Source organism: Thamnophis sirtalis, unplaced genomic scaffold (assembly GCF_051295495.1).
Source record: "Thamnophis sirtalis isolate CommonGarterSnake01/CBP01778 unplaced genomic scaffold, rThaSir2_p1.2 scaffold_6, whole genome shotgun sequence".
NCBI classification, from domain to species: Eukaryota; Metazoa; Chordata; class Lepidosauria; order Squamata; family Natricidae; genus Thamnophis; species Thamnophis sirtalis.
The window spans coordinates 129486255-129512686 of record NW_028261386.1 but is presented as its reverse complement, the minus strand read 5'-3'; the positions used below and the strand labels follow the sequence as shown (position 1 = coordinate 129512686).

The window sequence follows — 26432 nt, the reverse complement described above, 5'->3', positions numbered from 1 at the left end:
TTTCCACTGAAAAGGGCAAAGCTTCAGAATGGGGATATACTTGCTGTGAGCATTTCTGAGCATGACATTCCAAGAGCTGCAAATTATATTTATTTTTCCTTTCGGAGGCGTCCCCCGCAGTTCTAAAATCATCTTTGTTTAATGCATCATCTCCAGGGTGTCTGCTTGACTTGGGATTTTTTTTCAAATGAAGCGGTTCTCTGTTTAACTGTCGTGGGATCCCATCACAGAAATATTCCCCCTCCTTTTTTTCTGGGTTTATCCCTATTTCTTTCAGCAGCGTTTTCCCTTTCACTTCGGCCTCACCAACAGTTCTTTGATAAGCATCATCTTTCGTGGATGGATCACTGGTGATCTCTGCTTTAAGAAGATCAACTGCAACTTTGCTACTCACGAACCGGTCCGTTCTTTCCGTCAGAAACTTCTGTGCAACAGATTTATCTCCCTCTGCAGAATTATTTCTTCTGCTTTCTTCTTTTCCCCTTTTTTCCTTACTGTTTTCAGGGGGGGTTTCTTCCCATTTCCTCCGAGAACTTGTCGCTGAGAACTTCCTTCCAGGAGACCGTTTTGGAGGACGTAGAGGAGCTCTCGCAGGATCCAAACTCTTTTCTTCTTTGTCAGTCCTGACACATCCACAGAGATTCCCCATTTGGTTCAGAACGTCTCACAGCGGCACACAGATGTTGCCTTCCCATTAGGCTGACATGAATATAAATGTTTCCAGAGAGAGAGATACGGACTTTTCTGCTAATAGCCTGATTATCTTTTAGCCTGCAGCCCGGTCCTCAGGATGTAGCCATCTTGCTTATGAGAAATGCATACGCAATAAATGTTGTGGCTCTGTTCCCAGGCCGGGCCTGTGTCTGATTAGACACTAAGGCTTATTTCTGGCCACCAATCCTCTTAAGCAAACATCACGGCCTCAGCGCTAAACTGGAATGCCAACAGCATTCTGCAGAAATGACATAATATATATCGGCAATAAAAGTCCCAGTGTGGATTTGAACTTTGCATCATTACGAACTGAAACAAAAAGCCAAAACTAGTTTGAAGCTCTTAAATGTTTGAGTTCAAGAGCAAATGTCACCATATTTAAAAGACTTCATTCGAAAGACAACTTATAAAATCTGATCATTAATGTGAGACACTAATAGATTTTTCCCCTCCAATGAATTTAAAAAAAAAGTGAAGATTAAGAAAGTACTACAGGAGCGTCCAAACGAAAAGATTTTAATATCTGATTTTGTTCAAAGTTACTGCAAGAAAATAATACCCTATGCGAGGTTTAGAAAATTAGCTGTATCCTGAATATGTTTCAGGACATCGAATGTGCCTCCTTGTTGATGGGATTGGGTACAGAGGTGGTATTCAGCAGGTTCTGACCAGTTCTGGAGAACCAGTAGCGGAAATTTTGAGTAGTTCGTAGAACTGATAAAACCACATCTGATCCTCCCCCCCACCCCCAATCTATTCTCTGCCTCCCGAATCCTAGCTGATCGGGAAGAAATGGGGACTTTGCAGTAACCTTCCCCTGGAGTGTGGATGGAATGGAGATTTCACAGTATCCTTTCCCCTGCCATGCCCACCAATTCATGCCACGGCCACAGAACCAATAGTAAAAATTTTTGAATCCCACCACTGATTGGGTAGCAGTATTTTACTTATTTGTATTCCGTCTCTATTGTTTTTACAAATAAATCAAGGCGGTGAACATACTGTATCCAAGACACTTTTCTCCTCTATTCTCCTGACAACAACGATCCTGTGAGGTGGGTTAGGCTGCGAGAAAGTGACCAACCTAGCTGGCTTTCATGGCTAAGGCAAGACTTAAACTTACAATCTCATACTTTTTAGCCTGGCGCCTTATTAAGTTTAGTTTATCCGGCAAGATATTTTCTAGATTAGAAGTCCTAACTTGCACAGAATAAAAGGAACATTTTTGAGGTATGCCAGGAGCAATATAAAAATAAGCTGAAGGTGACATAATAGCAATAGCACTTAGACTTGTATACTACTTCCTAGTGCTTTACAGCCCTTTCTAAGTGGTTTACAGTCAGCCTATTGCCCCCAACAATTTGGGCCCTCATTTTACCGACCTCGGAAGGATGGAAGGCTGAGTCAAGCTTGAGCCTGGTGAGATTTGAACTGCCAAATTGCAGGCAGCCGGCAGTCAGCAGAAGTAGCCTGCAGCACTGCATTCTAACCACTGCACCCACCATGGCTCTTGGAATAAATGTGTATGATAAAACAGGCAGAGCTAGGTAAAAGTATGAATGCACGCCTTGGTTTGGCTGCCAGAAATAGCTTTTGCTATTTCCAGGCCAGCCCCATGGACCAGATTTAAGCACCCCACCACATCCAGCCCTCAGAACTTGAGTTTGACACTCCTGCCTTAGAGCAATTTTAAATCCCATTTTAGCAATTCCAATGCTGTGTGTGTTTGTATTTGTATTTGTGTTTGTGTTTGTGTGTGAGTGAGTGAGTGAGTGAGAGACAGAGAGAGAGCGAGAGAGAGCGCATTAGCGTGGGAGGGGTATCACTGACTGCTCCATATGCAGAAAGCAAAAGTGTTCTCCATATATATATAAAATGAGTTATATAAATGTATGACATGGGAGTTGAATTCTTAATGCCATGTCCATGGATTGTAAACTCACAAGAATAATCGTTTCTTTAAATTTAGAAGCTGTTCCTATATTATTATGCAACAATGAAAACTCTTTGTCACATTCAACACTCCTAAAATATAAAAAAATATGGTCTTATAATTCTGGATGCACTTTTTTTTTTCAGTTAGACTTATATACCGCTTCCTAGGGCTTTCAGCCCTCTCTAAGCGGTTTACAGAGTCAGCATATTGCCCCCAACAACAATCCGGGTCCTCATTTTACCCACCTCGGAAGGATGGAAGGCTGAGTCAACCCTGAGCCGGTGAGATTTGAACCGCTGAACTGCAGATAGCAGTCAGCTGAAGTGGCCTGCAGTACTGCACTCTACCCACTGCGCCACCTCGGCTCCTTTGTCTAGGTATCTCACTCTGCACAATAATATGTAACATTCCTGTCACTGGAGGCCAGAACGGTGGACAGCGCTGCTACCTGGCCACGAAGCGTGTTTGCCACCAACCCCTGATCCAGCCCCTCCTGTAAAAAATCCAATATTTGTGGAATGGAAGCAGAAGCGGGCTCGATGTGCTGTGTCATGCACCACTTCACGAAGACTGACCAGGTGGCATCATATATTCTGGTAGTCGATGGGCGGTGAGATGCTTGAATGGAGTGAATAACCTTGGTGGAGAGTCTCTCTCTCTCTCTCTAGGAGGCCCCTCTCAAGTGCCAGATGGCTAATTATAGCTAGTGGGGTTCCGGATGGGCTAGAGTCCCCTGGCTGAGAGAGACCTCCTCCGGGGGAATTCTCCACGGTTTGGCAATGGACAGGCTCACGAGGTCGGCAAACCAAGCCCATCTGGGCTAGAATGGCACTACCAGAATCACCTCCGCCCGTTCTGCGAGAATCTTGCGTATCACACTGGGCAGGAACGGAAATGGCGGAAACATGTAGAGCAGGCCGGGTGGCCAACAGCAAAGTAGGGCGTTGACTCCTTCTGCCCTTGGGGATCTGAACCTGGATGAGAAGCGAGGGAGGTGAGTGTTCTCCGGGGTGACAAATAGGCTGAACCTCTGTGTGACCTTGAAGAAGAGGTCCGGGTGGAGGCGCCACTCTGAGTGATCGATCGTGGTCCTGCTCAGCCAATCTGCCTGAACATTGCTCTCCTCGGAGATGTGCTCCGCTCAAAGGGACAACTGGTGTTTCTCCACCCACTTACCCAAGTGTTCCGCCTCTGCCATCAATGACTTGGACCAGGTGCCCCCCTGGCAGTTGACATGCACCTTGGTGGCAACATTGTCTATGAGTAGCACGACATGGTGACCATGAATGGTCAGCTGGAAGTGGAGAAGAGCTAACCTTGTTGCTTTTAGCTCCAGCCAGTTTATGCTGTGCTTGAGATTTCTGGTGGACCACCTGCCTTGCGCGACCTGGTTGTTGAGATGGGCTCTCCATCCAAACAGGCTGGCATCTGTTGTGACAATTAGATGATCGGGTTCACAGAAGAGACTGCCCTTGGTGAGCACTGGAGACTGCCACCACTGCAGGGATTGCCAAACTTTGAGGGGGACCGGAATCATGGCAGGAGAGTTGCTGTTTTTGGCCTGTTGGTGGGGCAGAAGGCACCATTGCAGTTTTTGTGAGTGCAATCTCACCCAGTGTACGATTGACAGGCACAAGATCATTTTGCCTAGCAGTTTCGACAGCAGAACAATGAGTGCAATCCGTGAAGTCTGCACTTGGCGTATCAGGCGTAAGATCCTGGAGACACATTCCTGAGACAGAGAGACATGGCAAGTGACAGTGTCTATGATGGCCCTGAGATGCAGCAACCTGGTGGTGGGATGGAGGTGACTTTTCTCCAGGTTGAGAACCTGGGAGAACCCGTAGTCTTGAAGAAGTCTCATCGCCACCCGAAGATCTCGGACCGCTTGTTGGCAGGATGACGATTGGATGAGGATGTTGTCCAGGTACGCTTGGAGTCATACTGGGCATGACCTCAGGGATGCGACCACCGCTGCCAGAATCTTTGTAAATGTCCTGGGGGCTGATAACAGGCCAAAGGCAGAGCCCTGTACTGATAATGGTGGCCTGCATAATAGAATCTCAGGAACCTGCAGTGAACCTTGCGAACTGGGATGCGAATGTAAGCTTCTCGGAGATCTATTGATGTTAGCAGAACTCCTGGTCTTATGAAGCCCAATATTGACTGGAGGGACTGCATTTTGAAGTGTTTGTACTCTAGGTGGTAATTTAGCTTCTTTAGGTCTAATATCCCCCTCCACCACCACTACCCATCACGCTCAGTCCGAGGCTCCTGGTTCTCAGGGAAGTAACCCATGGGCGAAACCGGATGGAGAGACTCCCGCGGTGTTTTTCAGGGCTCAGGAAGGTCTGGGCAGCTGCCGGAGCACAAGCGGCAATGTGTCTCTGAGTAAAGTCACCAAAATGGCCGTCGGAAGGCAAGGCGGGAAAACAGACAATTTCAAAATGGCCGCAGCTTCGAATGGCACAGAAATGGCCAACGCGAGGATCTAGCTGCTTAAGAAGGCTGCCGCATTAAGCAGGACGAAGACAGCAGCGCAAGCAGTTGGGTCCTCACACCACTGACCGCTGCGCTTGCAGGAAAGCTGGACGTGAGGGGCGTCGACACTCCACCCCCTTTGCGCTGCTGGCAGCCGCCCGAACAACCGCACGTGAGCAGAGCCAAGGACATATCGATCAAGCTGGAAGGGAAATTTAAAGAGCCGGGATCGCAATTCTCACCAAAGCTGCTCAATCAAGTCCAACAGAGCAATTTTGTAAGCCGATAGAGGCTAATTGGAGAGTCCAAGATATAAATTTATAGGAACCAATTTAGAACACGTACGCTGGGCTAGACTGAATTGAAAAAATTCTGAAGTGCCAGCAGCAGAAGCGTGGCTAAAGAAGTTTTCAATTCAGTCCAGGACAGTCAGACAGAATTAACCCATGATTGGACTCTCCAAGCAGCGCACAGGAGAAGTGGCACGCAGAGCCGTCTCTCTGGGCATGGGAGCCATTGCCCATTGCTTTTCTGGGTTCTGTTGCACCGGCCAGCTGGTCTTCACACATGCGGAAGCACCAAAAACCGGACGAGCAGCTGCCCAGTTTCCAACACGTGCATGTGCGCTGGCAAGCTGGTCTTCGTGCGCACATGCATGTCAGAAACCGGAAGACCAGATGATCAGCGCGCATATTGTAAGTTTACCTGAAAAAAACTGTTTGTACATGTGTATAGAAAATTAAGAGAAGAAACGTCACTTAAGCGAATTTTTAAAAATAGCAATAGCAATAGCAGTTAGACTTATATACCGCTTCATAGGGCTTTCAGCCCTCTCTAAGCAGTTTACAGAGTCAGCATATCGTCCCCAACAACAATCCGGGTCCTCATTTTACCCACCTCGGAAGGATGGAAGGCTGAGTCAACCCTGAGCCGGTGAGATTTGAACCGCCGAGCTGCAGAACTAGCAGTCAGCTGAAGTGGCCTGCAGTACTGCACCCTAACCACTGCGCCTGAATGAAAATTGCTCAGAATGGTAAAGATTTTTTTCTCTTGTTAAACACTTCTATTTCTTCAATACGCTAAAAAAAAAAAAATATGATGACACTATCATTATTCAAAGAAGAATTATAATGTTAGAAATTTTCCCCAGCACATTTTTTTTTAAATTCATAATATAAGTGGAACCTTAAAAAACACATATTTATCATAAAACGTTGCTCTGCAGACAAGGAATAAAATGGGAATGTGCAATTCTTAGGAGGTGAGGAAGAGGTTGTTGCTTTCCAGTTCATTTAGCATCTCATTCTAAGGACTTGGGAGGAAGAAACAAGCAATAAATATTTTATAGACGGACAAAATGGGTTCGCCCAGGAACATGCTCTTCTGATCCGTAACAGAAGCTTAGGAACTCAGGAACTGAAACAGCAAACAGGATGGAGTTGACAGTTATATTTATAGTCTCTTTACCTCTGCTTGTTTAAAGTATAAATGGAGCTACCATTCCATGCTAAAGCCAACAGGACTTAGAACTCTTTTGGCGTGTCAAATCTGCTTCCCTTGAGGGGAAAGAAAAAGCTTTTGCTTCTGTATTTTGCAGCTAAACTGGCAGGGATTCTCTGTTGCTTTCTAGCGAGACAAAGCTGCTATTCCCAAATTTACAATACGTACTATTATGTACACATGTACAATATATTCTATTATTCTTTGTTCCGGATTCAATGAACACGTATCATTGTTCAGTGCTCTCACTTCCACTATTCATCTTTCAAGAACAACAACAACAAAAATAAAAGGAACATCAACAGGAAGACTCAAAAGGTCAATATAAATCCCTGATTTATAATCCATACAAGGATTTCTCAAAACTGTCAACATCTGGAGATGATTTTTGTCTCGGTTAAAAACATTTCGCCACTTGCTTAAAAGATAAAAGTTTGTGCCCATTTATGTACTTTTTTAAAAAAAATGATTTGCCTTTTGCATTCATGGTTTGGTTTTGCTCTGCTGAGGGCTCAAGATGGCTAGCAAAATTTTAAACGAATTTTAATATTAAAAATTTGAAAAATGTATGTTAGAACATCCATAAAATTGTCGCTGGAATCATACTAACAATTCGAATCCTGGCAAAACAGCCGAGAGAGTAGGGCTTAAGCACATCTCCTCCCAAAGGAATGCCAGAAAGATGAAACTTAAGTTAACCCATAAGTTCCTCTGGGCCTTTCCTGTTGACCTTAACACAGTGTTTCTCAACCTTGGCAACTTGAAGATGTCTGGACTTCAAGTCCCAGAATTCCCCAGCCAGCATTCGCTGGCTGGGGAATTCTGGGACTTGAAGTCCAGACATCTTCAAGTTGCCAAGGTTGAGAAACACTGCCTTAACAACTGCATAGCTTCAAAGCAGGAGACACAAACTCATACAAAGATCAGACCCTAAGCTACTTATGGTTTGATAAGTCAACGCCAACATATTGGGCTCAATATAATACAAATCTTTCAGTACAAGCGCTGTGTGGGCCTCACACCTTCCATAGTCAGCAGCCTAACTAAATATGAGATGGTTTATAAATGTACAAATGAACTATTATTTTTGTCTTCAATGGTGTGGCGAGAAAGGCCTTTTTTTCAAGGAGGCATTGATAATATAACTTCTCTTGACTAGCCATCTTTCAAACGATTCAACCAACCAAAAATATGAAAGTCAAATATCTACATGCCCCCTCTACAGTTCTCAACTTTCTACATATCCTCTCCATGCTCACATCTTTAACGTCTGCATCCCCAAAATAATCCATTATACCTAAATGAGAAGCTACCAAAGTTAGACCGATTAGATCCCACAGATTAGGCCTCCTCCGAATTCCATCCGCCAGCCAGTGTCGACTGGCGACTACCCGGAGGAGAGCCTTCTCTGTGGCTGCTCCGACCCTCTGGAACGAACTCCCCGTGGAGATTCGAACCCTCACCACCCTCCAGGCCTTCTGCAAAGCCCTTAAAACCTGGCTGTTCCGACAGGCCTGGGGCTAAAGAACCGTTGCCCCCGTCTCGAATGGTATGACTGTTGTGTGTTTTAAATCATGCATTGTTTTGTGTCGTTTTTAATTTTGTCTGTATCCCCCCTTCCCTGGTTTGAGTTGTGAGCCGCCCTGAGTCCCCTTCAGGGGAAAAGGGCGGCATATAAATAAAATAAACATAAAAAAACATAACACAACATAAACAGATCCTTATGGCGTGCATCAACTCCGAAGACCAAATTTAGATAGAACTGCACCATTAAAAAAGACACATTTTTTTTTTCAGAGTTTGCTCCAAGCTAGTCCAGTCCTCTCTCCTTCAACAATCTGCTGGGGAAAATGTTGCACAGTGCAGAAGGCCAAAGTTGACGCACATCAGAGAAACTCAATGCTGCCCTATTGTGTATGGATGCAACAGAGGAAAATGTCTAAGTCTTTTTGATTGGCAAGGAATTTATCTGGGTTTTCATTATCCCGTTCGCAATTAACAGTCTCAAAAAACTATTCTACTTAGTTACAGCTGACACCTCCATCCAAGTTCAACTCCTTAATAAACTAAAGGGCCTGACCTCCCTTCCCAAAAAGGTGCCTAGGATGAATGCTATTAATAGTCCGAAAAATCAGGAAATATTACTAACAAAAGTTGCAAGAAATTGCCCAAGCGTATCATCAGGATCAAGCAATTGAGCAATTACATCTAGCAATGTAACATTTCTCCTCTCTTGCACAGGTTTATGCCCGCCAGGAATCAGGATTCACTCATCAAGAAGTCATCCGTCAATGACAACAGAGACACAAGATTCCCCTAGAACTTTTTATGTATTCAATCAGACAGGCAAATCTTGATACTTCAGATTTTGTGGACCTCCAAAAATGCTACCAATAAGTAATTTTTGTTGGGAGGTAAGGAGAACATTAAACATATAAATTAAGAGCAATCATTTATCATTGTTAAGGCTTGGAATTTGCACTGGGGAAATCCAGGTTTATGCAATCTGAGCCAAGGGAAAGCACTCTGTCTCTCTTTCTCTCTCAGCACAACCTACCGTATTTTTAGGAGGATTAAGACGCACCAGAGTATAAGACGCACCATGGTTTTGAAGAGGCAATTTTTTTTTTAAAAGTGCAATAAAGCAAACACTGAGATAATTTGTGGTAAGAGACCATATAAAGAGAAACCAAAATATACAATTTTAAAGTTTACGCCAGAGGTGGGTTCCTACCAGTTCGCACCTATTCGGTAGAACCGGTTCGTCAAATCTACCGACCCAGTTAGAAGAGGTTCCACCAGTGGACCCGGAAAGCAGGCCACACCTACAGAAGAGGCTCCAAAAATTTTTGAAACCCACCACTGGTCCTTGGATATGATTATTCTACACTATCATGCTCCTATTTATAAAACTCAGTGCCTCTGTGAAAGGTAAGGATGACTACTGCGTTTGTGGTGCAATCAGAACATTGCGTGTGTTGAAGTTGTTTTAACGCAAACCAAAGATGCCTTTTAAAAAACAAGTTTACATCCTATTCTTATGCATGCCAGTGCTGTGTGTGAGGTAATTTAAGGTAGTTCTGACAAGTGCCGTCGGCATCTTCATATCCAGTCACATGGGCGGCAAGCCACTCCCATCCAGTCACATGGGCGGCAAGCCACTCCCACAAAGGAGGCCACACCCACAGAGTAGGTTCGAACAATTTTTGAAACCCACCACTGGTTTACGCATAAAGTGTTCTTTCAAATTACAAAATTCTAACACTGAACTTGGTCTTCCAAAAACCTCTTCTCCAACGTCAGGCTAATTGCCACTATTAGCTGAATGACATCATCAGGTAAAGTTTGAGTCCTACTACTACTGGAATAATAACTTGGCTCTATTATTTGTTCTAAGCTCATAAGCAAACATTTGCTTTTGTAAGCAATTGCCTTTCATATATACACATTAGGAGAGCTGAATAATGAGAAGGAACAAAAAAAAGAAGAGACAAATCTTTAAATTATGGATCTAGATGCAGTTGCTAACAGTATGAGGGGATGTACCAGGGATGGGTCCCTATGCGAACTGATACCGGTTCGCTCGTGCGCTGCTCACTTCACTCGCTCATGCACACACCAGCCGCACGTTGCTTGCGCATGCACAATTCACTGAAAATTGTTATGCGCATGCGCGAAGACCATTAAAAGATAATAAACAATATGCCAATAACGCCAACGGAGACCGGGGAACCGGTTCGGGGGCGTGGCCAGCCTGGGTCACTGCCAGTTCTGTGTCCCAGGCCAGATTATCACTACTGGTTCAGCCAAACGGGGCCGAACCGAGAGCAACCCACCTCTAGGCTGTACGATGAACCAATTCTGTCCTGGCTTATATAAAGGCAGACTAGACCCTTGAAGTGAAATTCAGTAAGCAATTATTCCCATTTTTGAGAGACGCAGTAAAAGTATTTCTCCTTTCTAGTTCCTTTATTTCTGACATGAGTATTTATGTATTTATGTATTTATGTATTTATGTATTTATTATTTATAAAGGAGATAATAACTTAGATAATAAATTAGAAAAAGTTGAACAGGTTGAGGAAAATGGAAGATAGAAGATAAAGTGAATGGTCAGTATTTGTCACGTGGACAGAGTTCTATCAATATAAGACAAAAACCAACCATGCATAGCTAATTTATTTATTATTTATTAATTAGACTTATATACCGCTTCATAGGGCTTTCAGCCCTCTCTAAGCGGTTTACAATATTTTTTTTTAGCAAATTGAGTCAGCAACTTGCCCCCACAGTCTGGGTCCTCATTTCACCCACCTCGGAAGGATGGAAGGCTGAATCGACCTTGAGCCGGTGAGATTTGAACCGCTGAACTGCAGATCACAGTCAGCTGAAGTGGCCTGCAGTACTGCACCCTAACCACTGCGCCACCTCGGCTCTTAAAGCAGACAGCCATTCATTCACTTTCTAACCAGCACTTTATTGAAACATATTCAAAACTAAATCATTTATAAAGCCCCTGAGTGTGTACTACTCCCTTGGAGATAATCTTTCTTTAGCGACGGCCTTGTTTAGCAACCATTTGCAATTATGACGGTGATGAAAAGTAACTTTACAACTACTGTATATTTTATCATGCACTAAAACGTCTAGAACTTTGGAATACTAGTGACTAAGTAAAAATTCGAAAAGCTCTGTCTTTAAAAATGTGGGACAAAAAATAAGGAAGCAGAACAATCTGGTCCAAGGCCTAGCTATTATACCAAACTCTAGTGGGGACAATATATAATTAAAGGAGCAGGGGGAGAGATACAGATACAAGTGGACGTAGTTAACTCAAAGTTTCCTTTAGATATGTCTTTCCTTAATTGAAATCAAACTACAGCTGGATTTTATACAGCCTGAGCTTCTCTTGAGAGACCGCCTGCCGCCAATTACCTCCCAAAGACCCGTTAGATCACACAGGGTCAGCCTCCTCTGGGTTCCGTCCACCAGCCAATGCCACCTGGCTACTACCCGGGGGAGGGCCTTCTCTGTAGCAGCTCCGGCCCTTTGGAACGAACTCCCCGCGGAGATCCGGACCCTCACCTCTCTCCAGGCCCTCCGGAAAGCCGTCAAAACCTGGCTGCGCCGGCAGGCCTGGGGTTGATGAGTTCCCCTCCCCTCTCGACCTGTGTGGCTGTATGATTCTTGTTTATTTTAATCACGTGTATTGTGTTTTATGTTCCCCTTTCCCCCTTTGAGTTGTTCGCCGCCCTGAGTCCCTCCCGGAGAAGGGCGGCATACAAATAAACTAAATCTGAATCTGAATCTGAATCTTTTGCCTTTTTGCAATCCCTAAGACTAGTACTCCTAAATTATTAAATTTAAGTTGCCTTGAATTTTATCTGGAAAATTTTTTTTAAATAATATATAGGTATCCAGGTGGTATAGCAGACCAATGTAAAAGGAGATGGGAGAGGGAGAAAATATAAAATCCTTTTTAAAGGCTTTTTAAAATAACAGTTCACTATAATATGACATCTTCCAGGAAGAAAAGCAGCTTTTCACATCCTAGAGCTAAGGATTGAATTGCAGGAGTTAAATAAGTCCATCTCAAGAACTCTTAAGATCAGTAACTGACCTTTCGTCTGGCACTTTAAATCAAGAGCAGATTAAAAATGAATTCCTGAGTGGACTTCAGAAGATGCTGCTTGATCCACAAAAAGCTGCTACAAGATAGAAGCAAGACCCAACACAGAAATTAACACATATCTGCAAGACTGATTGGCAGCCCAAATATTGTTCCTCTTCTCAATCTGAACCAATTCTAGAAGCTGCAAGGCCAGATTTTCCTTCTTTAAACATTTTTTTTTCAGATCCAGATAACTGCAGACAAAATGGACTCTCTACTGAATCTACTGACTTCTACACATGGTGATATGGGGGAAAAATATTAAGTTTCATTTGTGCAATCAAGTTTTTAAAAGACATCTTGCTTTTCAGTTTTTCGTTTTAAACATGGCAGTTGCACGAAAGACAATGCTGAAATCTTCACTGAGAAAGATGATACACAATTTAAAGATGCTGAAATTTGTAGAATATGCTAGAATGGCTAGGATACAACAAGGCACCGAAGCAGGAAAAAATGGAGAACGTAATAATGAAGTGGGAATATAAGATCTTTCAAGACATGAGATGTGCCCATTTAAAAAGACGCAAAGCCAAAATATTCATTTAATTACAACTTTAGAAAAAAGACTCATAAAAACATTGCTCTGCAAAAAATTGGAACCCACCAAAGAATCATGCTTATCAAGCAAAGCTCAACACTATATGCTTTGGTACTAAAATATGTGATCATATGTTTGACAAAAAATTGACAGGATTGAAAGGCACATTTCAAAACTGAAATAGTGTTCAGATTCTACACCAATAATGAGTTCTACATTTATCACTTTTTTAAAATGCTAGCAATTCCTCTTTGTTCTAATGGGTTCACCGACAAAAGGACGACCGACAAAAGCACGACCGACTAAACCACGGTGACAAAACCGCGAGTTCTAAAGCGCTCCGATGAATGAGTGCTGAATCGCGGCGACAACAGCGCGGTGACAGAAGCGCGCTGTAAACCTAACCCTAACCCTAAACGTAACGCTAACCCTAACCCTAACCCTAACCCTAACACTAACCCTAAACCTAACCCTAACCCTAAACCTAACCCTTACCTTAACTTAAATCGCCCTTCTGTCGCCGCGCTGTTGTCGGCGCGTTGATGACGTCGCGGATTTAGTGACGCAGTTTTGTCGGCGCGCTTTTGTCATGTGCGCTTTTGTTGGGTCACTGTTCTAATGAGTAATGCAAGTTCAAAGACTATGCATTTAGCTAGGCTGTACATATGCATGACTCAAAAAATGTAGAGCATGATCTAAATGTTCGGCATATTTTTAAATGGCTGATAAAAAGTTAAAGTGCTACACCATGGTTCCTAATAAATTACTCTTGTTCTGGCAAATGAGATCTAAAATTTCACACTGCAGCTTTCAGACACTGAATTCATTTGGTACAGCAATTCTACTGCCACCTAGTGCAATCTAGACACAATCAACATTTATCAAAAGGAAATGATAGGTATGTCTCTTCTAACAAAGTGAAGGACTAATGATGACATGGTATCAGTCCTTCAATATTTGAGGGGCTGTTACAGAGAAGAGGGGGTCAATCTAGGGGTGAAGTGCTACCAGTTTGGACTACCGGTGCTACCACTTTACCCCAAACCGGTAGTAAAAAATGCTACCGTTCGCCTGAACAGGTAGTAAAAAAATCTTCAACAAAGGGGGAAAAAAGTTCTGACAATCAGCTCTGCTGTGCAATAGTAGGAACTTTTTTTTTACTTTTTTTTTTTAGCATTTGGGGTCCATTTTTGTTCCGTGGAAGCTTCCCTGAGGCCTGCTAGACCAAAAATGGGGGCGTCTGTTTTTGCTCCCATGGGGCTTACCTAAAGCCAAAAAGCAGGGGGTGGGGGTGTTGTGGAAGGAAGGAAGGAAGGAAGAAAGGAAGGAAGGAAGGAAGGAAGGAAGGAAGGAAGGAAGGAAGGAAGGAAGGAAGGAAGGAAGGAAGGAAGGAAGGAAAGACAGATAGACAGAAAGAAAGGAAGAGAGAAAGAAAGAGAGAAAGAAAGAAAAGAAAAGAAAGAGAAGAGAGAGGAAGGACCACAAACCTGGCACTAGGCACAGTTTCAGAGGATACCTTGAAAGAGCACAACACTCCACCTGCCACAGCCGCCACTTCCAAGAGCAGGCTGCTTGGCTCATCCTGAGCACAGTCCGGAAGACAGTGAAGAGCCTTGGGAGGGCCTCCGGGGGGGAGGGCGGCGAGGCTGTTTTCACGCTCCCTAGGCTGCTAGAAAGCCTCTGGAGTCTGGGGAGGGCAAAGAATGGGTACATCGGGGGCCAAAACTAGGGGGGAGGGCAGGGGTCGTGTGCGCACGGAGGGGTGTGCACATGCATGTGCACATGGGGCTGTGCGCATAGCATTATGGGTGTGGCCACGCCCACGCATGACCTCCCTGCGCTCCCCCCCCCCCTGCTTTTGGCACACGATGGCAAAAAGGTTAGCTATCACTGGTGTAGAGTCTCCTCCTTAGGCAGGGGGGTTGAAACAGAACACCTTCAAGATTCCTTCCAACTCCGTCCTTCCGCAAAGCAACGAAGACCTGGCTGTTCCGGCAGGCCTGGGGCTGTTGAATTATCCAGCCCCATCCGAGGTTACGACTGTTGCTGTATTTTAAATTGTTTGTCATTTATTTTTATTTTGTACCCCCTTCCCCTTCTGATTGTTAGCCGCCCTGAGTCTTCCGGGAATAGGGCGGCATACAAACCAAATAAAACCTTAAACCTTAAAACCTTAAACTCCGTTATTCTGACACAGTGTTCATTTTATGTTTGAAATTATGGAAATTATGTCAGTTATAATTACTATATTTTTCGGAGTGGAAGACGCACCAAGATTTTGAAGAGGCAAATTAAAAAAAAAAAAAAAAAGTTTTTGCACTCTGCAAACCTCCCCAAAACGGCCCGTTTTCCACGGAAATGGGGCCGTGGTTTCCCCCCCCCCAAAAAAAAGGCATGCATAGCCTTTAGGAGGTTTATAGAGAGCTTCTGGGGGCTGGGGGCAAAACTGAGCAAAAAACGACCCGTTTTTCACTCATTTCTGCCCTCCCCAGCCCCCAGGAGCACTCTGGAAGTCTCCGAAAGGCTATGAATGGCCATTTTGGTGAAGGGAGCAGGGCTTCGGGAGACAATAAATGCTGTGTTCAGTGTATAAGATGCACCCAGATTTTCAGCCTCTTTTTTGAGGGGGAAAAGGTGCGGCATACTCTGAAAAATACGGTATGTTATAATTAATGAATTACTGATTATATACTGTCGCGTGCATATCTGCTTCCTTTCCGAGCTTCAAAATAAATTATCAGAACCATCTTGCAAAGGAAAAGGCACAAAAAGCAATATTAGCTTTCAAAACAGGCAACCATTTCTATTTGAATGCCTGTGAGAATTCCAATGTATTCACATTTGAGAAACAAAGCCATGGTTCATCAGAGTTATAAATTGAAGGTTGCAGCAATGAGAGGTTATACCTTACCTGAAAGTGCAAAATTATGGTCCATATTAATCCCAATGTCAATTTAGGATTCCCATCTGTTATGTCATCATTTCGAATGTTCACCAGTTTCACCTGTCGTGGGTGGAGGGCGAGAAACGGGCAAAGGAATTAAAACAAATGGAGTTAACAATGTGCATTCTTTCTCTTTTATTTGATTGGAGTGAAGGAAAGATCACCTTGGCTGCTGGCGCACTATAATTCTAGATTATCCTGTTTTTCTAGAGGATGCCTCTAGAAAAAACAGAATTCTTCTAACAGGATAGATGATGCTTCTGATTTTCCAATGGACCGTAGCCTGTCACTAACAGTTCTTCATCTATTCAAGATAATCCACTCCGGCTAATGAATAACATTATATGTAGTACTCATTACGTTTTAGCAGTATTCAACAAACCCTATTTTATCTATCCTAATTTATAAGGTTTTCAAAATACTTTGAATTTGCTGGTTTATGGATATGATACAGATTAATTGACCTCAAGACTTGACTACTGCAATGCGCTCTACATGGGGCAGCCCTTGAAGAGTATTCGGAGACTTCAACTCGTCCAGAATGCAGCTGCGCGAGCGATTGTGGGTGCACCTCGGTACACCCACGTTACACCTATCCTCCACGTGCTGCACTGGCTACCGATCAGTCTCCGGATACGCTTCAAGGTGCTAGTCGTAACTTATAAAGCCCTTCATGGTATTGGACCTGGGTACTTGAGAGACCGCCTGCTGCCAATTACCTCCCAAAGACCCGTTAGATCACACAGGGTCGGCCTCCTCCGGGTTCCGTCTACCAGCCAATGCCACCTGGCTACTACCCGGGGGAGGGCCTTCTCTGTGGTAGCTCCGGCCCTTTGGAACGAACTCCCCACAGAGATTCGGACCCTCACCTCTCTCCAGGCCTTCCGGAAAGCCGTCAAAACCTGGCTGTGCCGGCAGGCCTGGGGTTGATGAGTTCCCCTCCCCTCTCGACCTGTATGGCTGTATGATTCTTGTTTATTTTAATAATGTGTATTATGTTCTATGTTCCCTCTCCCCTTTTGAGTTGTTCGCCGCCCTGAGTCCCTCCTGGAGAAGGGCGGCATACAAATAAACTAAATCTGAATCTGAATCTGAATCTAATTGGTTGATTTGATTAGAAAGTCTTTGAGAGTCTTATTATTATACCATGCTTATCTCCACTATTATTTGCTTTTAAATTAGGATGGAAATTATGTGCCTGAACTTAATCACATGATGTTCATTACAGTTGTGCAAACCATTTGAAAAAAAAAAGTCCAAAAATAAGTGTGTGTATGCACATTCCGAAGCAGCTATCATGGTCTTAAAGGACGTGGCTGCTTTAAAGATTCAAAAGAAGATTCATCATTCATTCTCTCTTTCCAAAGGATTTTTGAAAATGCTTCACACTCTTCTTATGCTGGTAAGATATATTTGAAATTTGAAATTGAATAAATTTGTATGGCGCCCCAATCCCGTAGGACTCTGGGCGGCTTACAGAGACAAGATAAAAAGTTAAAAATTAAGAATAAAAAATACAGTTTTTAAAATAACACACCATCCATTCTGTCTAGGTGGGGCTGGAGATTGTTCAGCAGCCCCAGGCCTGCCGGAAAAGCCAGGTTTTGGTGGCTTTTCAGAAGGCCGAGAGAGTGGGAAGGGTCCGGATCTCTACGGGTAGATCGTTCCACAGGGCTGGAACAGCTACAGAGAAGGCCTTCCCCCGAGGGGCCGCCAGCCGGCATTGTCCGGCCGATGGCACCCGGAGGAGGCCCAACCTGTGAGATCTTATTGGTCGTTGGGAGGTATGTGGCATATAACTCAGCACAGCTCCCTGCTTGTGGGCAGGCTTCCCCCAATATTCCAAATGTATCTTTGTGGTTTTTGAATTATATGTTGATTTGGTTTTTTACTACTTCATTTCTTCCACTTCAATTCGTTTTTGCTACGAATATAACCTTCACCCCAAATATTCCTTGGAATCCAGAATCCTTGCTAAACATAGAATCTAAATCTTAACAAGGGAAAGCAGAGCAATATTATCTTTTCTCCTGCCTGGAGCTTTTTTTCTTTTCATTTTCATAAGGATTGCCTATTTAATTCAACGTTCCTCAAACTTTCAGCTCATAGACCTCTTCATGAAGTTCCAGATTGTTCACTGACCCTCAAACATTATCTGAAAATAATTTAAGAAATGCTACTTTTAATTAATAGTACTACAAATCATCACCATCATCATCACTTGAACACCACCAGCACTGACAAAATCACCATCAATTAATTGCAAAAGGCAATTTTGCTCGGAACAGCTTACATCCTGAGACAATACATTATCAAACAACCTATCCCAGATCCTGGGGATACAAGTAGTCATTGACTTACAAGCACAATTGAGCTCCAAATTTCTGTTGCTAAGTGAGACACTTATTAACAGTTTTGCCGCATTCAATGACCTTTCTTGCCAAAGTTGTTAAGTGACTCACTGAAGTTGTTAAGTTAGAAACATAGTTGTAAAGTGAATCTGGCTTCCCCATCGACTTTGCTTGTCAGAAGGTCACAAAAGGTGATCACATGACTCCGAGACACTGCGACCGTCATAAATAGGAGTCAGTTGCCAACCATTTAAATGTTATCACGTGACCATAAATGTGAGAAATGATCATTTCACTGTAACTTTGAAGAGATCACTAAACTGTTTTAAGTCAAGGACTACCTGTATTTCCATCAACCTTGGGAGTTGATGTTGGGGAACCCTGATTTAGTTGCTGGTGTGCTGTTCAAGGTAACTTTGTAACTCTGAGGCGGGAGGCAGGGCTGCTCCAGATCGCCGTCGTTATCTCTGCCGCTGGATGGTCCTTCGGGACCTAAACCATCCCGTAGAGACGGTGATAGAGAAGGGCACATCCTGCTGATCCCAGGGACATTGCCAAGTCCCCGGTAGATCCAGGAGAAGCCCTTTTTTCCAGCAACAGAGAAGCAGCTTAAAACTGCTGAAAGTTGGGACAGCTCCTGAATGGAAGAAAGGCTGGAGAGAAAAGATGTCCGTTTGGTGAGATAATGTTTATTTATTATTAGTTGAGAGAACACCCTAAAAGACTGAAAGTAAAGTTAAAATCGAAGACAGAAGAGGTCAAGCGGCGAGATTAAGCCTGAGTCTAACTTAGTGTGGGTTTTTTTTTTATTATTCTTTTATTGCTGGAATTTTTACAAACACTTTTTATTTCCTAAACCAGACTGGTTTTTTCTCTCTTCTACTTCTCTTTTTCAAATACCTACAGGATAATTTTCATTGTTTAAGACTTTCTTTCTATTTCCTTTTTCAACACCCTATTGTTTTGTTTTTTTTATCAATTCTCTTTTCATTTTGTTTTGAATATAAGGAGGGAAGTGAAAGTAGAGGAAAATAAGTAACACCGCCACCCAGAGGCCTGGAAACATTGTTGTTGTTTTTCTGTGTTTGAGTGTTTGATAATTTTGAGCAAAGTAAGAGCTGGTGCTACATTTCAAGGACTCCAAGCGTGTTTATTGATGATAGTGGGACGAGCATGGAAGATTGCTTACACATGTGCTCTTTTGGGATACTATCAGTGATTGGAATCTGGAGTTAAAAGAAAGCATGGAGTTGAAAGAAAGAAGATTGCAGTGACCTTGGAAAGAGAATTGTTAACTTTGCCTGGAACTTAACAAAGAGCCTTGAACTCTATATAGTGGCAGTGTTTTTCTTTTTTTTTCTTCTGATAGCCCGTTCTATTTGTTTCTTTTCTCTTATTTTTTTAATGTTACTTCTCTACTTTCCCCCTCGCATAGCTATTCCTAATTGGATTGAGGCCTCTTGGAGAAGAATTCTGGTGTTGTTGTTTTTTTCTTTTAAAGGTGTATTTCTTTCCTGCTTTCTTCTGGACACATAAACAGATATACTTTTTTCACCCCTCTTTTCTTTGTTGGAGGATGTCATTCCATTCCAGTTAATTGGATTAAGGTAAAGAAGAACCTGAAGACTTTTATTTTCATTTATTGTTAACTTTTTCCCCTTTTTTTCTCTCCCCTTTTAAAATAACTGGAATTAATTGGATTAATGCATACAAGAACCTGAAGGTCTTTCTTTCTTTTTCCTCTTTTCTTTTTTTTTTCCTCATGTATGTTCATTGAATATAACCTATTAACAAAGCAATCCTATTCACAAATATTCAGCAATTGCGCTGAGTTTGCCAACATTTATTTATTTAGTTAGTTATTTCTGTAGATGAGATTTAAATCTAAAGCAGAATTCCCATACTCTGATGTACAGTCCTTTGTTTCCTTTTTCTTCTGAGCTACAGAATCAGAAACATTAGTAATACTGATTTTTCCTATTCTGAAAGGAGAAAAAGCAAAACCAGGTCAAGATGATCTATGATTCAGTACTTTGCTAAAGAAAAAAGATTGATGAAGAACATTAGAATCCCTAAGAATAGCCAATCAGATTAACATTGCCAATATGATAGGTAATAAATACTGTAACACAAAGATAGAAATGGAGAAAATGTTATTTCAAAAATTAATGTCTCAATTTTGTTTCTTAAATGTGATATCTTACCTGTCGCCTTTTCAAATAATCAAGTGCAATTTGGACATTCTGTAGTCTATGAAATCTCATCCGTCCTTTCTCTCTGGGCTAAAATCATAAAACGGAAAATGTAAGTATTTCTACGAAGTTCCACAAATATTTTCAGACGTTATATTTCTGCAATATTTCACACATTCCACGAATATCGCAGGAAAGGAAACCAACAACCAAATAAAGAGATTTGCATGAAATGTAATGGCTGTGGAGAAAAGCAACTCAATTTTAAACTTTACATATGTCCTTTCCCTCCTGTAACTTCTTTCTTTCCATGTGATTCATTAGTGGATAAAATAAATATAACTAAGGCAGTAACACTGCAACTACCAGACCTATTTAGTGCGCCAATATAATCTAACATGATACAGGTTTCAGTTTCATTAATTTCAATGACATATTAAAAGTGTTTGAATTCTTGCCAACTGAAATTAATGGGACTTAAAAGTATTTCATTTTTACTGTTTCTATAAGCAGTTTAAGCAGAAATTATGGTCCAACTTACCTCACCAAGCCCATACATTTATTTTAAGGTTCATTTAAGCTTAATCAGCATTTTTGGGAATCTGATGTGAGACATGTTGAAAGCCTAGGTAGTCACTGACTTATAATAATTTGTTTAGTGACCGTTTAAAGTTACAACGTCACTTAAAAAGTGACTTGTGACCATTTTTTCACATTTACAACCATTACACCATTCCCATGATCACGTGATCAAAATTCAGATGCGTGGCAACTGGTTCATACTTATGACCGTTGCTGTGTCCCAAGGTCATGTGATCGCCTTTTGCAGGTTCCACCACAAAACCGCGGTAGACTAAAGCGCGCTCGACGAAAGCGCGTACGTGACGTCATCACAGCGCGACGAAAACAGAACGCTGTGAGCGGTAAACTTAAAATTAACGCGTAAATCTAAACCTAACCCCCCCAAACCTAACCCTAAACCTAACCCTAAACCTAACCCTTAACCTAACGCTAAACCTAACGCTAAACCTTAACCTAACCCTAAACCTAACCCTAACGCTTAACGTAACCCTAAACCTAACCCTAACCCTTAACCTAACCCTAACCCTAACCTTTATGTGAATCGGCTTGCTTTAAAAGCGCTTTTTAAAGCACCCTTTTTTCTCCGCGGTCGTATTTGTCGCGCTGCTGATAACGTCAGGTACACGCTTTAATCGGGCGCGCTTTAGTGGACCACGGTTTTGTCGTGCCACGCTTTTGCAACCTTCTGACAAGCAAAGTCAATGGGGAAGCCAGATTCACTTCACAACTGTGTTACTAACTTAACAACTACAGTGATTCACTTAACAACTATGGGGGGAGTCGTAAAATAGGATGAAACTCACTTAACAAATGTCTCACTTAACAGCATAAATTTTGGACTCAATTGTGGTTGCCAGTTGAGGATTACTTGTACTTTGTTTCTGGAGTGAAAGTGCTTCTGGAGAGCATTTTTTTTTCCTTTAAAAAAGCTGTTCTTATGATAACTTGAATATTCAAGTTTTAAAACTGTTTATAGAAGGGCAGGCAGGTAAGCTATCAAGAGAAACTGTCACCTAGTTTCAATCAATAACTATATTAACTTCCTGTGTAATTCTAGCTAAGTAAATACAAACTAAATAGAAATAGTTTTTGCTAAGACACATTCAAAAATCTGTATACAGGGAACAGTCTACCAGCACCAGTATAGCATACAATAATGCTATTAGCATAATATAGCTAATGTTCAGTCCATCAAACCCCAGTAGATTATAGAACAGAAATGCATTTTGTCCTGACTTAAGAAATCATGTGACGTGTATCAGGGGTAGGTTGCTGCCAGTTTTATTACCGGTTCACAACCCACACATGCACCAGACGCGCGCACTATGTGCGCGTGCACTGTTCAATGTAAATTGTTCTTTGCGCATGCGCAGAACAATTTACAGTGAACTGCGCACACGCAGTAACTAAAAAACCACATGGCGGCGACATCAGCAGTGGCGAGTGAACTGATTAGGGGGTGTGGCAGGCCGGGGTTGCTGACGGTTCTGCGATCCAGGCCTGAATTCCACTACCGGTTGGGCCGAAACAGGCCGAACCGGGATCAACCCACCTCTGAAGTATATATTTTCCATATAGTGCAGATTTTTTAAAAAGAAATTGAACTATAAGACTGTATTTTGTCATCCTATTAATTTCTTAGGGTGGGGCACTGTTTCGTGATTTTTTTTTGTTTGTTTGCATTTTGGGATGTATACTAAGACCTTATATAGAATAAGCCAGAAAGTTGGTTCTCAAGAAAGATACACATGGGAAATATTCACGAGAATTTGGAAAGACACACAGATTATGAAAAGTTTTTGAATCGGGTTAATATATCTCCATCAATTTTTGCTCAGGGAAAAGCTGCATTTACATCATCAAATATCAACGCCTTTTAGGAAAACATAATCTTATGGATGACCAATTCTGAAGGATGTAACATTGCTTATGTTTAGCCATCAAATTACATATTTTTTTCTATCTCAGAACCTTAAGCACCGTCATTAAAATGTGCAATCTTTTTTCTTAAAAATACTTACACAACATGCACGAAGAAAGCATGTTATTATAGAAAACCAAAAATATTCAGCAGATTAATGATAAACGTGGCAAAATGCATGCAGTTAGTATAAAAATCACAAAGAGGAAAACTCAGCAGAGAAAAAGTTCACTTAACTACCCAAGAATAAAGGGGAAAAAGTTGCATTCACATGACCAAATCGATACCTTTCTTCCCGACTTCAGATTTTTCATAAACCTTTGCCATAATGGACAGAGCTCTCTACTGTCCTAGTTCAAATCCCTAGTGAATTTTGTAAAGCAAGTATATTGTCATATTAAAACCAAAATCACAAATAAGAGAGGTTTCACTAAATTTGTAGCAACATCTATCCATCCTTATTATTTGTACAGCTGGTGCACCTTTGAAAAATAAATATATGTCCTCTAAATGTTTGCCATTTCATAAGGGACATATAGTACAATAAACAGGTAGCTATTCTGGCAATTATATTTATCGTGACCTGACAAAAGCGCGAACGTCAAAAGCGCGCCGACAAAACCGTGCCGACAGAAGCGCGATTTAAGGTAAGGTTTAGGGTTAGGTTTAGGGTTAGGTTTAGGGTTAGGTTTAGGGAGGGTTAGGTTTAGGGTTAGGTTTAGGGTTATTTTTAGGGTTAGGTTACAGCGCGCTTCTGTCGGCGCGCTGTTGTCGTCGCGCTTCAGCGCTCATTCGTCGGCGCGGTTTTGTCGGCACAGTTTTGTCACCGCGGTTTAGTCAGGCGCGCTTTTGTCGTTCGCGCATTTGTGGTGGAACCATATTTTATAACCTTCCCAATGCAGCACATGGGATGTATCCAAGCCATTGGCACCACTCACATTATTCTAGATTAGAAGCGTTCCCCATAAGACCAACCCCCATCGCCCAATTCTTTCTAATGAAAATGCTCCACACCATCACGCTTGAACATTACTTTTACATAAGCAGTCGGCACTCTTCACAAACTGTATTAGTAGAGTTATGGGGGTCGGCACCTACCCCCTTATCCTCATCCTCCTCATCCTCATGCTGTTCAAGCGGGCATGCTTCTGTTGAACTCACCAACCGTAAGGTCTTCAAAAAATCTCGCTCCCTTGGCTAATAAACACAGACAGGAGAGAGGAGAGCAAAGACACAAGACAGACCACAAATGAAGAGAAGAATATGAACGGAAGAACATAATGAAGGGAGTAAGTGCCAAGCAGAGGAGACAAGAATGTTCACAATGAAAGGAAAGGACATGATATCAAAGGGGAATGTTAGACAATTATAGTGGGAGCCATACTGTAACATAATTGTTTTTAATTGGAAAAAAAGAATATTTAGCATCCCACACGTGGGTGATTTTTTAAAGAAAAGAAAACCAGAAAATGAAAAGACAACTGCTTTAGAAAAGATTGTTTTTTTCTAAAGGAACAACAAAAAAATATATTAGATTACTAATAATAAGACGTTCTAATCCCTGCGCCCCCCTCCCAGTTATGCGTCAAAGAAATGCTGACTTAAGATAACAACTAATATCAATTAAATCTGTAAGACAGTTGCATTAAAATTAAGAAACTTACTAAAATATCTCCTGAAAGAACTTCCAAAAGAGAAATCAAGTTATGTCCATCTCTCAGATCTTCGTACAGGTCATTGACATGTTTTCGAACCTATAAAGAAAATCAGATTAAAAGTCAATGTGTGGTCTTTTTCCAGGAGAAATATTTATATACACTCCCGCTGAATGCAATGACATTTATACCAAGGCGAGTATAGAAAAGACTACAGTCTTACTGTAATAAATTGTGTTGCAACACCCAGGGAACACATACATACTAAGGACCATCTTAGTGTATTGAAAAATATAGAATATACTTTCCATATGATCTTCACTTGAAATTCTCATCACACACACACCACCCCAACAAAGACTTCAAAGTGAAAAATAGAGACTCTGGGATGCAATAATGCATAAATATCATTTCAGCATTACTGCAATTAGCATAAAGAGTCCTTGAAATTGAGAAGAACCATGCCTATTGTTTATCCGATTAGCAGGTAATGAGGTAAAATATTTTTCTATCAGTTATTAAAGAATACTTTACAGCTCTCTAATAAGAAATCCATTCCTTAGAATATATGGTTTTACTGTGCTTGCCAAAAGGGAAGAAAATGATTGTAGAACTAAAGGTGAAAATTATTGGGTTATGATTTACAATAGAGTTAATTTACTTGGACCCTAAAATACAGTAGTCCTTCCACTAATAGTTACCGATAGTTACTTACAAACAATGCTATAAGGAATCCCCACCCTCCACCCCACTATTAGGGAGAATACAGCAGATATCAAAATCAGATTCTTGGGAGGTCTAGAGGATTTAAAGGACATGGGAATGGAGATAAGTCACAAACATATAGATTTCTCTTAGTAAGGAGTGCCTATGAACAAGTCTTCTAACCACATTATGTTTCAGCCACTGGAGAAATTCAGAAACCCACCTAATTTATGCGCTCTACATGGGGCTGCCCCTGAAGAGTGTTCGAAGACTACAGTTGGTCCAGAATGCAGAATGCGATATTGGGTGTACCTAGATACACCCATGTTACACCTATCCTCCGCGAGCTGCACTGGCTCCCCATTGGTCTCCGGACACGCTTCAAGGTGCTAGTGGTTACTTTTAAAGTCCTACATGGTACTGGACCTGGCTACCTGAGAGACCGCCTCCTGCCATTTACCTCCCAACGACCAATAAGATCGCACAGGTTGGGCCTCCTTCGGGTACCGTCGACTGGACGATGCCGGCTGGCAGCCCCTCAGGGGAGGGCCTTCTCTGTAGCTGCGCCGGCCCTATGGAACGAACTACCCGTAGCGATCAGGACCCTCACCACTCTCCCGGCCTTCTGTAAAGCCACCAAGACCTGGTTGTTCCAGCAGGCCTGGGGCTGTTGATTAATATCCAGCCCCTCTTGGACAGAATGGATGTTGTGTTAATTTTAATATTGTATTTCTTATTTAAAAATTAAAAAAAAATGCTTTTATCTTGCCTGTGAGCTGCCCAGAGTCCCAATGGGAGTGGGTGGCATACAAATTTCATTAAACTAAACTAAACTTAATTCTGCAGAGGAGTATGTGTGTTTGTGTGTGTTTGTGTGTGTGTAAAATATTCCAAATTATATTTACTTACTAGCTGGATACCCATGCTCTGTTACAAAACTATGTGATTGGCTTGTCCTCTCCCCTTCTCTCCCTCAGGCAATATGGCCATATATTACATTTGTAATATATGGTGGAATGGGTGGTACTAATTAACTTTAGCACAGTTTGGTCAACATGACACAAGCATAACCAAATCTCAGTTTTACTCCAAGTGTTTTGTTTTTATTGTATTCAAGTTAGGATCTTTGTTCTAAGGAACTATCTTGCAAATTAGCTTACTATTTCTTGTATCCTACAAAATAAGAAATAAACGCAGTGTGCCAATACACTTAGGATACACGGATAAAGCTAAATTATTATA

At 42.0% G+C, this 26432-nt stretch overlaps 1 protein-coding gene across 6 annotated transcripts in view; it reads right to left on the bottom strand.

The window, feature by feature from the left end:
* DST (dystonin) overlaps nucleotides 1–26432 on the bottom strand; it is a 410298-nt gene that overhangs the window by 257019 nt on the left and 126847 nt on the right. For 5 of the 6 annotated variants that reach the window (XM_087718939.1, XM_087718941.1, XM_087718943.1 and 2 more), the window contains exons 3-5: nucleotides 24495–24584; nucleotides 20340–20417; nucleotides 15752–15844 (exon numbers count right to left, since the gene is read on the bottom strand). In XM_087718939.1, the coding sequence (XP_087575065.1) occupies nucleotides 15752–15844; nucleotides 20340–20417; nucleotides 24495–24584 (261 nt within the window). Of the gene's footprint in view, nucleotides 1–15751; nucleotides 15845–20339; nucleotides 20418–23991; nucleotides 24028–24494; nucleotides 24585–26432 lie in introns of all 6 variants that reach the window. The other variant, XM_087718947.1, reaches the window with a different exon arrangement.